At 38.2% G+C, this 14,926-nt stretch overlaps 1 protein-coding gene across 8 annotated transcripts in view; it reads right to left on the bottom strand.

Annotated features, from left to right (window-relative positions):
• TTBK2 (tau tubulin kinase 2) overlaps positions 1-14,926 on the bottom strand; it is a 132,134-nt gene that overhangs the window by 56,974 nt on the left and 60,234 nt on the right. For all 8 annotated transcript variants that reach the window (XM_070378145.1, XM_070378141.1, XM_070378140.1 and 5 more), the window contains one exon: positions 1,245-1,318. In XM_070378145.1, the coding sequence (XP_070234246.1) occupies positions 1,245-1,318 (74 nt within the window). The remainder of the gene's footprint in view (positions 1-1,244; positions 1,319-14,926) is intronic.

Below are 14,926 nucleotides of genomic sequence, written 5' to 3'. Positions count from 1 at the left end.
AAGAATATTGGCCCAAGGTGTCCATCAAGTAAGTCCTAACACCCATCAAATCAGTCAGTCCCAGGAAAACCTCAAGCCTCCTTGAGCTAAAGTCTCTTCGTTTGCAAAATGGGGGTAAAACCTGCCCTATCCTCTTCAGGGGAAATGATAATAATCAAGTAAGATGCATAATAAATTCAGAAGAAAAAACTATAAAATAGCATACAAAAGTTATATTATTATTACAGGCTAAAATGAGAGACAGCAAGGTCCATATTAATGACCTAAAAAGATACAGGGATTCTGCTTCAAGTAAAAAAACTATGTTGGCTCAAGAGTAGTGAAACACATGACTCAGAGACATCAAGACAATAGTCTGTAGGAAATTAATGTCTATAGATATAAATCAAATGCTGAAGGATAGCTGAGGGAAACAAGAGAAGCCCTAACAAGAAGAGGAAGAATTTAGGCGAGGATCTATGCCTCTGAAATCACTACTAAGTAGTTAGGTTGAAAAAATAAAAGAACCAAATGCCTAAAACAAACTTTGCTAAAGATGAAAGGAAACCCTGAGAACTCTTAAGTTCTCTTAAGTTAGGCAGCAAAGTGAACCACGGCTTTTCCACTTTGATGGTGAGTACAGGTTCAGAGCTGTGTGTGCATGCGTGTGTGTATGCGTGTGCACGTGCATGTGTTCATTCAGGGGCAGAGGCAGAGGCAGTGTCAGAGAGAAAGGGCTGATTTCCCTCTTTTTGCTGCAGTCATTACTTCAATGCTCCATTTCTGAATTTCTGTCATCTGCTACCCAACCCAACTCCACTCTCCATCTCAAGGACAGGAAAACAGAGCTATGTCAATAGTAAAGAGAAAAAACAGCATTTCTCTCCATCTCATTTAAAAATTTTCAAACAGTCAAGGTTGATATTTGTGAAAATGGGAACCTAGAGTTCTTAACATAATAAATGGTGGAGAAGGAAGGGACAGGAACAGGGCAAAACTCATTATATCTGGTAATCCATGTGGGAATCAAAAATTTGGCAATGATGACAATCAACAAAGATGTGCATCAGAGAAAACAGTTGATAAAGACAACCCTTCCATCTTTGCAAAAATCTGTTATCACCAGGTCTGTTTAAATATATACCATCCGTATAGTATAAAAGATTCTGCAATGATACCAAGAATTATACCAAGAATGATATCAATGATATCAATTCTGCAATTGATACTCGTCAATTTTAAGAAACATTTTCAAAGTAACCTACCTGCAACTGCATGACCACGTAGTTGAATCGATCATTCCTCCCACAACCAATAAATCTACAAACATGGTCTTTCCCTGGATAAAAAGAAAGAAAAAAAGATACAAGACAGTAGAAAGGTTATACTATAGTTTCTCTTCTTAGAAATTAATAATTTATTTTTCTGTATAGTAATTTAATGATTGAATATAAAAACCTGTCTTAAGAATCTTAACGATAGGCAACTAGTATTATTCAAAATTCCTACCCACCTCTCTCCATATTCTACACTGCTCTTTATATAGTAAAGTAAGTGTTTACTAAATGAATAAACGAATGAGGGGACTAATGAATGATAATTTATTTAGGAAGGAAACAATTAAGAGGTCATTTCAAATCAACTTGCTCAGACATGATACATATAAAAGAAAGAAGAGCTATAAACAAGAACTATGTTAGGAATATATATTCTGGATTTTAGATATGGCCTGCCATTCACCATTATAGATTCAGTGAATCACTTCATCTTTCTGGGCCCCTTGATATGGATTTGCTCAGTGGTTTTCAACCTGAGTTTCACATGTGAAATCCAAGGAGGTGCTAGTGGCTGGGGTCCAGAGCGAAGCAGAGGTGGAACAGAGAGAGACTAGGCTTCGGCATCTGCTTCAGAACAGCAAACAAGGGTCCTAAAAGAGGATCAGGTCTGGTGGCTTCTAGGACCAGAAGAGGGAATCTGGCTGGAGAACAGTGAATGAAAGGAGGGATGGGATAACAGAATGAGATAATACTGGAGAAACAGGCAGGCACCAGATCCCGGAGGATCCTGGACTCCATAATAAGGAATGTGAACCACATATATAGGTCAGTGTTTTCTAACCCTAGCTGCTTATTACAATTATCTGGGGAACTTTTTTAAAACTCCTAAACTTTTTTTACTGAATCAGAATCTATGGGGGAAAGATACAAGATTGAGCTTTCAAAAGTTCTCTGACCCAAAAGCAGACAGGCCATGGATGTTTTTGAAACATCCACGTATTTGAAAACTACTGCTGAGTAGTGTGAGAAGCATCTAAAAGATTTTAACAAAAAGAAAAACACTTAAAACATTCCATTTTAGAACATCGCCATGGTAGCAATGAGGAAGACAGACTATAGAGAGGTCAATTATGGAGGCAGAATGGTCATTCTAGGGACAGTTACAATATCCCAAGAGAGAACAGGGCTTGAACCTCTTTTTAATCTAATGTATTACAGTAGATATAGAAAAAAGAAACAGGATAAATTGGAGAGATGCTAAGATGTAGTTACTGACTAGAAATGGGCACAATTAAATAAAAAGTTGTACCGAAACAAGAGAATATAGTAAGTTGTATAGATTTTAAGGGATATCAGAATGTTGAGTTTGAGGACAACCAGGTGAATTCAGCAGACAATTGTAATTTCAAGCCTGAGACAAAAAACTGAGCTCCAGAAATTTACTGGGGAATGACTGGTTCATAGAAGGCAAATGGAACTACAAACATAAATGGAAGATTTCCAAGTTGAAAGAATAAAGAATGAGAAGACAAGAAACTTAAGAACGGAATTCTAGAAAATGAACCATCTGAAAAGCATGAATAGAAATAAAAGAGCCCATGAAGGAAACAGAGTAATAGCCTGAAAGGCAGGAGAAAACTATGATAGATAAAGGTCATAGAATTCAGAGGTAGAAGTGGCCAGGGGCTGAGGGGTGCTCAGTAATATAAACAATTAGGAAGTTACTGGTGAGTGGAAGGGGCAGAAGCCAGTCCATAATGGGTTAAAGAATAAATGGAACATGAGACAATGAGGGCAATCTTTGAAGAAGCTTCCCAAAAAGTGAGGAAGTCACAACCAAGAGCCATAAGGACAGACTTTAATAGACAGATGAGGAATATATCCCAACATTCAAAAAGAATTAGTCCACTAATTTAAAATATAAACACAATCCAGGTTTAATTTAGTTAATGAGTCCACACTTCTCTTTTGCATCTGGGTTATCACATTGTTCTCTCATTCTCTGTGCTTCTGTTGAAAGGGGTCATAACTAGCAAGAAAAAGTACAATGGAAACAATAATTCACAATGTGTACGATGTATGTATATCACTTTACATACATTTGCAAAATAAGTCATCTAATAAACTGTAGTAAGAGTGAAAGGATAAAATGACTGTCAACTGGCAACTTACTCTTTTCCAGCTTCAAAGAAACAAACAATCGTTTTAAAGTATTTTCTTACTACCCATTCCTCAAAACTCCAACTTCTTATTAAGATAACAATTAAATGCAGTATCTCTATTACAAAGGTATTTAAGTCATCTAATAACAAAAGGTCATACTAAATTTAACTCCTCTTGGAATGCTCTTTCTAAAATATCTTTATAAGTAATACAAAATACTATTTATCTCTTGATATTAAAACCACCCTACTTTTAAAAAGATAAAAATCAAATAAACTAGACCTTTATTGGGTAACCAAAATACAAAGTCAGTAGCAAATTTTCTAGGATTCCCCAGTACATCTTCACTGCATTAGGTAAGAGCTTAATGAATTCTTATCATACTTTATAACATAGTGTACCCACTGCTCTTATATTTTAGATATATGCAATTAATGAAACTACTTATTAAAGTTAGTTCATTAAATATGTACCAATTTTTGGAAGCATGGAGAAACTAGAATTTAATTGAAACAGTAACTCTTCACCACCACTTATAGCAGTTCTTAAAATAACTTTATAATAACTAGTACAAACTGAAGTATCATTCCATGAATACAGGGGTCCTATCTATGTTGTTCTGTTACTACCCCACAGTACCTGGCGAAGATATTTGTGAATGAACAAACTAATGGAAATAATAACTATAATAAAAATAATATTAATAATAATAAAGCATGCACAATATGAAGCATACTGTGCTAGGCATTATATTAAGTGTTTTATATGTACTTAATCCTCACAAAATCACTGCAGATGGTGACTGCAGCCATGAAATTAAAAGACGCCTACTCCTTGGAAGGAAAGTTATGACCAACCTAGATAGCATATTCAAAAGCAGAGACATTACTTTGCCAACAAAGGTCCGTCTAGTCAAGGCTATGGTTTTTCCTGTGGTCATGTATGGATTTGAGAGTTGGACTGTGAAGAAAGCTGAGTGCTGAAGAATTGATGCTTTTGAGCTGTGGTGTTGGAGAAGACTCTTGAGAGTCCCTTGGACTGCAAGGAGATCCAACCAGTCCATTCTGAAGGAGATCAGCCTTGGGATTTCTTTGGAGGGAATGATGCTGAAGCTGAAACTCCAGTACTTTGGCCACCTCATGCGAAGAGTTGACTCATTGGAAAAGACTCTGATGCTGGGAGGGATTGGGGGCAGGAGGAGAAGGGGATGACAGAGGATGAGATGGCTGGATGGCATCACTGACTTGATGGACGTGAGTCTGAGTGAACTCCAGGAGTTGGTGATGGACAGGGAGGCCTGGTGTACTGTGATTCATGGGGCTGCAAAGAGTCGGACACAACTGAGCGACTGAACTGAACTGAACTGAATCCTCACAACTTAAATGGCATAAGTATTATTATTGTCTCTATTTTTCCAATTTGAAAATGGAGGCTTGGTGAGGTTAACTACTGTGTCTAAGACCCCACAGCTGGAAGATGATGGAGCAGTTTGATCCCAGAGTTTTTGTTCTTATCCATTATGCCAGGAATAAATGAAACAGATTTTAAAGTCAAGTAACACCTTGTAAATAAATATTAAAACTAAGCAGTAAATAAAGACTGTGACAAAATATGGGCTTCCCTCATAGCTCAGCTGGTAAAGAATCTGCCTGCAATGGAGGAGACCCGGGTTTGATTCCTGGGTTGGGAAGATCCCCTGGAGAAGGAAATGGCAACCCACTCCAGTATTCTTGCCTGGAAAACCCCATGGACAAAGTAGCCTGGCGAGCTACAGTCCATGGGGTCTCACGAGTCAGACCGACCTAGCAACTAAACCACCACGATAAAATACAGACAAGGAGATCCACTATGTGCCAAGTACTAAGGCAAGCACCAGGAATACACGATAAATTAAATAAGATCATGCCATCAAGGAATTCACAGCCTGGATATATAAACAAAAAATTACAATATGTATTAGTTAGTATGATGAGCTCTGCATTACAGACAAATTACTGTGGATACACAGAAGATGTGAAAATTTTATGAGGCTTTTCTAGAGCTAAATCATTAGATTTTAAATAATTAATAGAGTTAACAGACTAGAGGGCTAGATAAGAGGCTGAGGTGGGGGGCATGCTGAGATAAGAAAAGTACACTAAAGTCTGGTATGCCACATAAAGGAATTTAGATCTGACACATAATGGGTGGCAGTTGGGGGTGGGGAGAGGTAGTTCAAAGGTTTTCAACATAATTTGGCCTGTATTTTGGAAAAGTAATGCTATTCACCATTAGATGCTGGTTTATGGAAGAGCTGAAGGCAGAGAGATATTAGGAGGTTACATCAGATAAGGTAAAAGATAAGGAAGGTTCAAATTAAAGCACTGAGAGAATTTAAAGAAGAGGAAAGATTTCAAATTAAGCTTTAAGAGACAGAATAGAGAATGCAAACTAGTACAGCCACTATGGAGAACAGTGTGGAGATTCCTTAAAAAACTGGAAATAGAACTGCCTTATGACCCAGCAATCCCACTGCTGGGCATACACACTGAGGAAACCAGAAGGGAAAGAGACACGTGTACCTCACTGTTCATCACAGCACTGTTTATAATAGCCAGGACATGGAAGCAACCTAGATGTCCATCAGCAGATGAATGGATAAGAAAGCTGTGGTACATATACACAATGGAGTATTACTCAGCCATCAAAAAGAATACATTTGAATCAGTTCTAATGAGGTGGATGAAACTGGAGCCTATTATACAGAGTGAAGTAAGCCAGAAAGAAAAACACCAATACAGTATACTAACGCATATATATGGAATTTAGAAAGATGGTAACAATAACCCTGTATGCCAGACAGTAAAAGAGACACAGATGTATAGAACAGTCTGGACTCTGTGGGAGAGGGAGGGGGGAGATGATTTGGGAGAATGGCATTGAACATGTATAATATCATATATGAAACGAGTTGCCAGTCCAGGTTCAATGCAGGATACAGGAAGCTTGGGGCTGGTGCACTGGGATGACCCAGAGGGATGGTACGGGGAGGTAGGTGGGTGGGGGGTTCAGGATGGGGAGCACGTGTACACCCATGGCGGATTCATGTTGATGTATGGCAAAACCAATACAATATTGTAAAGTAATTAGCCTCCAATTAAATAAATTTAAATTAAAAAAAGAGAGAGAGACAGAATAGACATTATGTAAGAGAAGAAAGTGAATGAAGCCTTTTAAGTTAAGTGGACAAAGTAAACTGCATTAATATACACCAAGACAAAAGTATGAGAGAGGATAATGATTTCTGGTTGGGGATTTTGCACTGATTTATCTATGGAACATGGAGGTTGTGTTAGAAATTTAGGGGTAGAGTTTAACAGAGGTCAACCATGTAAGGCCTCCCAGTGGCTCAGTGGTAAAGAATCTGCCTGCCAATACAAGCAGACACAGGTTTGATCTCTGGGTTGGGAAGATTCCCTGGAAAAAGAAATGGCTACCCACTCCAGTATTCTTGCCTGGAGAATCCCATGGACAGAGGCACCAGGTGGACTACAGTCCATAGGGTTGCACAGAGTCAGACACAACTGAGCACAGACACAGAACCATGCAAATAGACCTATGTATTGTCAATGAGGTAGGAGTTGACTGCCCAGAGAAGACAGATAGTTTGAGAGAAGGACACCAGTTAGGACACCAGCACGTCAGGGAAAGAAGAAGGAACTAGTGAAGGAGACTGAGAAGGAAATCTATTCAGATTTTCCATTTCTTCATGCGTCAGTTTCAACAGTGCAGGTTTTTCTAGGAATTTGTCCATTTCATGTAAATTATTTAATTTGTTGTCATGTAATTCATAGTATTCCATTATAATTCTTTTAAAATTCCTGTAAGGTCTGTAGAAATGTCCCCTCTTCCACTCCTGATTTTAGTAATTTCCGTGTTTTTGCTTCCCCCCCTCTTTGTCTGTCTAGTAAAGGCTTGTCAATTTGTTCATTTTTTAAATAAAAGAACCAATTTCTGACTTAGTAGAATTTTCCCCATTGTTTTTCTAGTCTCTCTTTTATTAATTTCCACTGTAATCTTTCTTATTTCCTTCCTTCTGCTTGCTTTAGGTTTAATTTGCTCTTCTTTTTCTAGTGTCATAAGGTAGAAGGTTAGGCTTTTTACTGAAAATCTTTCTGGTTTCATGATATAAGTATTCACTGCTATAAATTTCTTTCTAAGTACTGTTCAAGATGTACCCCATAACTTTAGGTATCTCGTGATGATGAAGTTTTAACTAAGCAATCGGTAGAACCAGTTTTGAATCTTAGAAGGTAGGGCCATTAATGCCATATATTATGCAGGACAACCTATTATTTTTCTCTGAAGGAGACACAATACTGCTGGAAAGAAAAAAAGCATTAGCTTCAAGTTAAATTTCAACTCTGCCACTTAATAATTATGGGACTTTGATCAAATCTTGGTTTCCTCAACAGAACTACTGAAAAAAGTTAAATGAGATAATATATTTATAAAGCATTTTCTTGATTAACCATTCAGTGTTCATTCCTCCTTGCTAACAGTACCCAAATTTCCCTTTGGAAATGATCTTCCCCTGTCTCAATGGATTTGATTTACTCAGGCAAGGTGGGACATTAATTGCTCTAAGCCAAACAGAATAATCTAGAAATAGAGATCAAGCTCAGCTGGTAAAGAATCCACTTGCAATGTGGGAGACCTGGGTTCGATCCCTGGGTTGGGAAGATCCCCTGGAGAAGGAAATGGCTCTCATCCCAGTATTCTAGCCTGGAGAATTCCATGCACTGTGTAGTCCATGGGGTCACAAAGAGTCGGACATGACTGAGCAACTCGCACTTTCATTTCACTTGATGATGGGAAGAAAACTAGATATTCAAGACTGGAGACAAGCAATGCATGATATTACTCTAATAAGTATAATTATTTCCGGGATGTTATAATCAGAGCAAAACTCAATACCTTCATATAATTACAAGAGATATTATATTTGAATATAGGCCCCTTCCAGTTGCTATGGGCAATCGTCTCTCAACTGTGAAAGAAACCAACATAAGGATAAAGTTCACAATATGGAAGAGATAACTGCAGGGGAAAAGAGTGTCAGATGGACAGTCATATGCAAAGGAATGGAAAGCAGACTCAATCTTATACCATATACAAAAATCAACTATCAAAAATCAACAATCCATCAAAATGGATTAAATACTTGACCGTAAGACTTGAAACCACAAAACTCATAGAACAGATCACAAGGGGTAAGTTGCTTGACATCAGCCTTGGAGACGACTTTTTGGACTTAACAACAAAGGGCAAAGATGGCAAATGCAAAAATAAACAAGTGAGATTACATTAAATCAAAATGTTTCTGCACAGCAAAGGAAACCACTAAAATATAACTACATCATATATCACCTCTGAATCTTTCAGCTTGGCATGGAAGAAAACTGCATGTGCTCAAGACTGCTTGAGTTAAATATTAGCTTTTTCACCTGCCAGCTAGTTATTAATCTCAACAAGCCACATGAAGAATAACAACAGCACTTATGTCAAAGAGCTATTGCACAAGTGGAATCAGCTAAATAAGGTATTTCTAATACTTAATATACTGCCTGGTACAGAATAAATACTCAATATATGCTCCCTATTACTATCACTAAAGCTTAGTAATTTTGACCACTAATTTTGGAAGGAAACATATATAAACTCAAATCTTGGCTCTACTGAGCAGGCTCACCTAGCATGTGCCTCTCTCTGAGGCCATCTATTCTGTCATATCTGACTGTCCTTCAGTGGACCAGGCCAAACATGTCCCCTAATGTCACTGCCCACACACTAGTCATTAGATAATCTCCCTAAAATAACTTTTTATCATCTGCCTACTCAAGAAACCATAAACAATAATGCCTGAAGAGATTAGATTAAAATGGTGAGCCTGGATTTCAAGATTCATTCTACATTACTTACCAAACCTCATTTCCTTCAGTTTAACATAAATTATACACTCTGATGAAGTTGTTTCTTTTTTTATTCTCCCTCACAAATGTTCTACCTTATTTTTTGTTCACATTATTTCTCTCAACCTCATCTCCTCAAATCAAATGCAACTCTTAAAATCTAAATATCCCTATAGGAGGTAATATCAACAAATTATTAACTCAGGATCAGATTTTCAGATATTTAGCAAGTTAGTCACCTAGCCAGGCACTGAGGGGTAAAAAAATAAACAAGAAAATTAAAATAAGAGTTCCCTAGAAATAAATACATAGAGTCTGGTACACAGATGGAACTAGAGAAAGAAGAGAAGTCAGCAAGTCAGCACTGATCACTAGGAACCATAGGTTGTTGACCACAAGAAAATACAGGATGGAAATATATCAACAAACCAATTTTAACTTTCTGTTTATGTGTCTTCTCTTAGAAATCTGCTAAAACACAAAGGGAAGTCTGAACATACAAGCCAGATCTTTACTAGCCACTGAAAATATCACCACTAAGGTTTTTTCTTAATCTGTTAGCTTTTGACTACTCTAACCCTACAGGGAATGCTTGAGGTCTGTCACCAAGCTCTGTGCAAAAGAGAAACAATGAGTGATATCTCCAGCCAAAAAAGACCATAAGTAAACTTAATTTAGACAGGTAATATCTAAAGATATTATAGGCAAAGTAGGATCTCACTAGTTAAACACAGATTTTAACTGTGATACAGAAAGGATTTCTATTTATCTAAGGGAAGTAGTAACTATATACTTTTTGTTCTTAAAGGAAGAGATATGCTATATGCTTAATGAAATGCACATAACCTAAAGAATATTTTAATTTTTACGATTTCAGATGATCATCTACTACTTTTGGTTTCAATTCAAGAGCTTAAAACTTCGGCAGGTGGTGGTGGTGTGGTGGTCTACATCTTAATGTTAATTTTTTTTTTTTTTGAGTTATTAGATTTCTTTGGAGTCCTAATGTATTTTGGAAATTCAAAAACTGAACAAATCACAAATGGTGCAGTGGATTAACAATAAAAATAATCTGAAATCTTCAAGGGTAGATGGCATCCAGTTCACTACATCAGATTGTACTTTTCTCTCCACTTCTCAATAAAATTTTTTTAAAATTTTTTAATTGGAGGAAAATTGCTTTACAATGCTGTGGTGGTTTCTGCTGTACAACAACACAAGTCAGTCATAATCATACATATATCATCTCCCTCTTGAGCGTCCCTTCCTTCCCCCAATCCCACCCCTCTAGGTCATCACAGAGTACCAGGCTGGGCTCCCTGTGAATCCTAGTGTTAAATATTAATATGTTGCAAAAGGCAAGTAATTTTACACGACTTGCTACTAGAGGAAAGTAAATCTATCAAAAAGGGCATCAATCATTTTTCTTTTTAAATAAAAAAGCCATTTAGTAATAAAGTGAAAAGCTGAGCTAAAAGTATCCCTAACCCACTAAATGGGGATGCTCTAGAATTCACAGAACAAGCTCCAGGTCAGTTACAAATTAGCAAATAAGGGGATTCTGCAAAGCTGGACAATTAGACTGCTAAGAATACAACAAAATTAGCTTCCTTATCCATCTATCATTTACTCCTCATATTTACCCACTCCTCACCAAAACCAAACCAAATCTACCCTAATAATAACTCATGAAATATCCACACCAATGGGAGATAGAAAAATACATGGTATAGGTCCTATCCTCAAAGAATTTACAATCTTATTGAAAGCAATAAATGTATTATAAGACCAATATGGGCAGTACAGAACAAATTATAGCTTATAAAAACAAAGAATAAGCATTACAGAGAAAGCAAGAAATTAGATAAGAATGCATCACAGAGTGTGCAGCTTGACTGAGTTAACTTGACAGTGATACAAAAAGACAGGAGGGTGTCTTCTAAGCCAAGTCCCACATAAAAGTAACTGAGACAAGAAGTCTAAGGAATAAAGCTCCTACCAGTGTTCATGAGGATGCCCATCAAATAACCCTTAGGTTCTCAGGAGCTCATCAGGAGCCAAAGGCAAAAGAAGTTTTTAGACTCTTCAATCCAGATAGCCATCACGGGAATTTCATCATTTAAACAAGACTATCCTACCACAATGGCCAACTTAAATCTAGCAGGCTTTTATGATTCAAATGAAAAAAAAATGAGCATGATTTCCTCATCTTATTTTTTAAATGTACTAAAGTATAACAAAAATGTATAAACAAACATATGTTTTAAAAAGGAGAGAAAAGATAAAGAATTAGGAGACCACTACCTCAGATGGCTCAGTGGTAAAGAATCCACCTGCCACTGCAGGAGATGTGGGTTCGACCCGTGGGTTGGAAAGATGCCTAGGAGAAGGAAACAGCAACTTACTCCAGTATTCTTGCCATGAGAACCCCATGAACAGTATGAAACTGCAAAAAGATATGACACCAGAAGATGGGCCCCCCAGCTTGGAAGGTGACTAATATGCTACTGGAGAACTGCAGAGAGCAATTACTAACAGCTTCAAAAAGAATGAAGTATCTGGGCCAAAGCAGAAATGACACTCAGTTGTGGACATGTCTGGTGGTGAAAGTAAAGTCCAATGCTGTAAAGAGCAACACTGCATAGGAACCTTTAATGTTAGGTCCACGAATCAAGGAAAACTGGATGTAGTCAAGCAGGAGATGGCAAGAGTGAACATCGACATTTTGGGAATCACTGAACTAAGATGGACAGGAATGGGTGAATTTAATTCAGATGACCATTATATCTACTGTGGGTAGAATCCCTTAGAAGGAATGGAGTAGGCCTCATAGCCAACAGAGTCTGAAACGCAGCAGTTGGCCTTGGAGGACAAAATGATGCAGGGCAAAGGCTAACGGTTTGTCAAGAGAACACATTGGTCATAGCAAACAATCTTTTCCAACGGCACAAGAGATGACTCTACACATGGACGTCACAGATGGTCAATATCCAAATCAGACTGATTGTATTCTTTGCAGCTGAAAATGAAGCTCTACAGAGTCAACAAAAACAAGACCTGGAGCTGACTGTGGCTCAGATCATGAACTCCTTATTGCAAAATCCAGGCTTAAATTGAGGAAAGTAGGAAAACCAATAAGCCATTCAGCTATGACCTGATTCAAGTCCCTTATGATTATACAGTGGAGGTGACAAATAGATTCAAGGGATCAGATCTGTTAAAAAAAAGTGTCTGAAGAACTATGGACAGAGGTTCATAACACTATACAGGAAGCAGTGACCAAAACCATCTCAAAGAAAAAGAAATTCAAGATGGCAAAGTGGGTTGTCAGAGGAGACTTCTCAAATAGCTGAGGAAAGAAGAGAAGCAAAAAGCAAGGAATATATACAACTGAATGAAGAGTTTCAGAGAAGAGCAAGGAGAAATAAGAGGGACTTCTGAATAGCGTGAAGAAATAGAGGAAAACAATAGAATGGGAAAGACAAGAGATCTCATCAAGAAAACTAGAGTTATCAAGGGAACATTTCATGCAAGGATGGACATGATAAAGGACAGAAATGGTAAGGACCTAACAGAGGCAGAAGAGATTAAGAGGATATGGCAAGAATACATAGAAGAACTATACAAAAAAGGTCTTAATGACTTGGATAACCACGATGATGTGGTCAGGCACCTAGAGTCAGACATCCTGGAGTGTGAAGTCAAATGGGCCTTAGGAAGCATTACTACAAACAAAGCTAGTGGAGGTGACAGAATTCCAGTTGAGCTATTTCAAATCTTAAAAGATGATGCTGTTAAAGTGCTGCACTCAATACATCAGCAAGTTTGAAAAACTCAACAGTGGCCACAGGATAGGAAAAGGTCAGTTTTCATTCCAATCCCAAAAGAAGGGTCGTGCCAAAGAATGTTTGAATTACTGGATAATTGCACTCATTTCTCATGCTAGTAAGAGATTATGCTTAAAATCCTTCAAGCGAGGCTTCAAAAGTATGTGAACCGAGAACTTTCAGATGTACAAGCTGGGCTTAGGAAAGGCAGAAGAACCAGAGATCAAATTGACAACAATTGCTGGATCATAGAGAAAGGAAGGGAATTCCAGAAAAACATCTACTTCACTGACTACTTGAAAGCCTTTTACTGTGTGGATACAACAAATGTGGAAAATTCTTAAAAAGGTGGGAATACCAGACCACTATACCTGTCTCCTGAGAAAGCTGTATGCAGGTCAAGAGGCAACAGTTAGAACCGAACATGGAACAGACTGCTTCAAAACTGGAAAGGAGTAGGACAAAGCTGTATATTGTCACCCTGTTTATTTAACTTATATGCAGAATACATCATGCAAAGTGCTGGGCTGGATGAATCAAAAGCTGGAATCAAGACTGCTGGGAGAAATATCAACAACCTCAGTTATGCAGATGATACCATTCTAACTGCAGAAAGTGAACAGGAATTAAAGAGCCTCTTGAGGGTTAAAAAGGAGAGTGAAAAAGCTGGCTTAAAACTCAACATTCAGAAAACTAAGATCATGGCATCCAGTCCCATCACTTAATGGCAAATAGATGGGGAAAAAGTGGAAGCAGACAGATTTCATTTTCTTGGGCTCCAAAATCCCTGCAGACAGTGACTGCAGCCAGGAAATTAAGAGACGCTTGCTCCTTGGAAGGAAAGTGTGAAAGTGCAAGGCGCTCAGTCGTTTCAGCAAACAGTCCAACTGTTTGCCATCCCATGGAGTGGTTCATGGGAATTCTCTAGGCCAGAATACTGGAGTGGGTAGCCTTTCCCTTCTCCAGGGGATCTTCCCAACCCAGGGATTGAACCCAGGTCTCCTGCATTACAGGCAGATTCTTTACCAGTTGAGCCACAGGGAAGCCCAAGAATACCGGAGTGGGTAGCCTATCCCTTCTCCAGCGGATCTTCCTGACTCAGGAACTGAACCAGGGTCTCCTGCATTGAAGGCAGATTCTTTACCAACTGAACTATCAGCAAAAGATGCTTGCTCCTTGGAAGAAAAGCTATGACAAACCTTGACAACATATTAAAGAGCAGAGACATCACTTTGCCAACTAAGGTCTATATAGTCAAAGCTATGGTTTTTCCAGTAGTCATGTATGGATGTGAGAGTTGGACCATAAAGAAGGCTGATCATCGAAGACTTCATGCTTTTGAACTGTGGTGCTGGAGAAGATCTTAAGAGTTCCTTGGACAGCAAGGAGATCAAACTAGTTAATCCTACACGAAATCAACATTGAACATTCATTGGAAGGAATGATGCTGAAGCTCCAATACTTTGGTCACCTCATGAGGAGAGCCCACTCATGGGAAAAGATCCTGATGCTGGGAAAGACTGAAGGCAAAAGGAGACAAGGGTGGCAGAGGATGAGATGTTTAAATAGCATAACCAACTCAATGGACATAAGTTTAAGCAAACTCAGGGAGATAGTGGACAGGGAAGCCTGGCATGCTGCAGTCCATGGGGTCACAAAGAGTCAGACATGACTTTGCAACTGAAGAAAAACAAAATGGCTAATGATTCTAAGCATCTTTTGCTGAGCT

This window comes from Bos mutus, chromosome 10 (assembly GCF_027580195.1).
Source record: "Bos mutus isolate GX-2022 chromosome 10, NWIPB_WYAK_1.1, whole genome shotgun sequence".
In the NCBI taxonomy this organism is placed as follows: Eukaryota; Metazoa; Chordata; class Mammalia; order Artiodactyla; family Bovidae; genus Bos; species Bos mutus.
The sequence above is the reverse complement of the archived record's forward strand: the minus strand, read 5'-3'. Positions and strand labels throughout refer to the sequence as shown.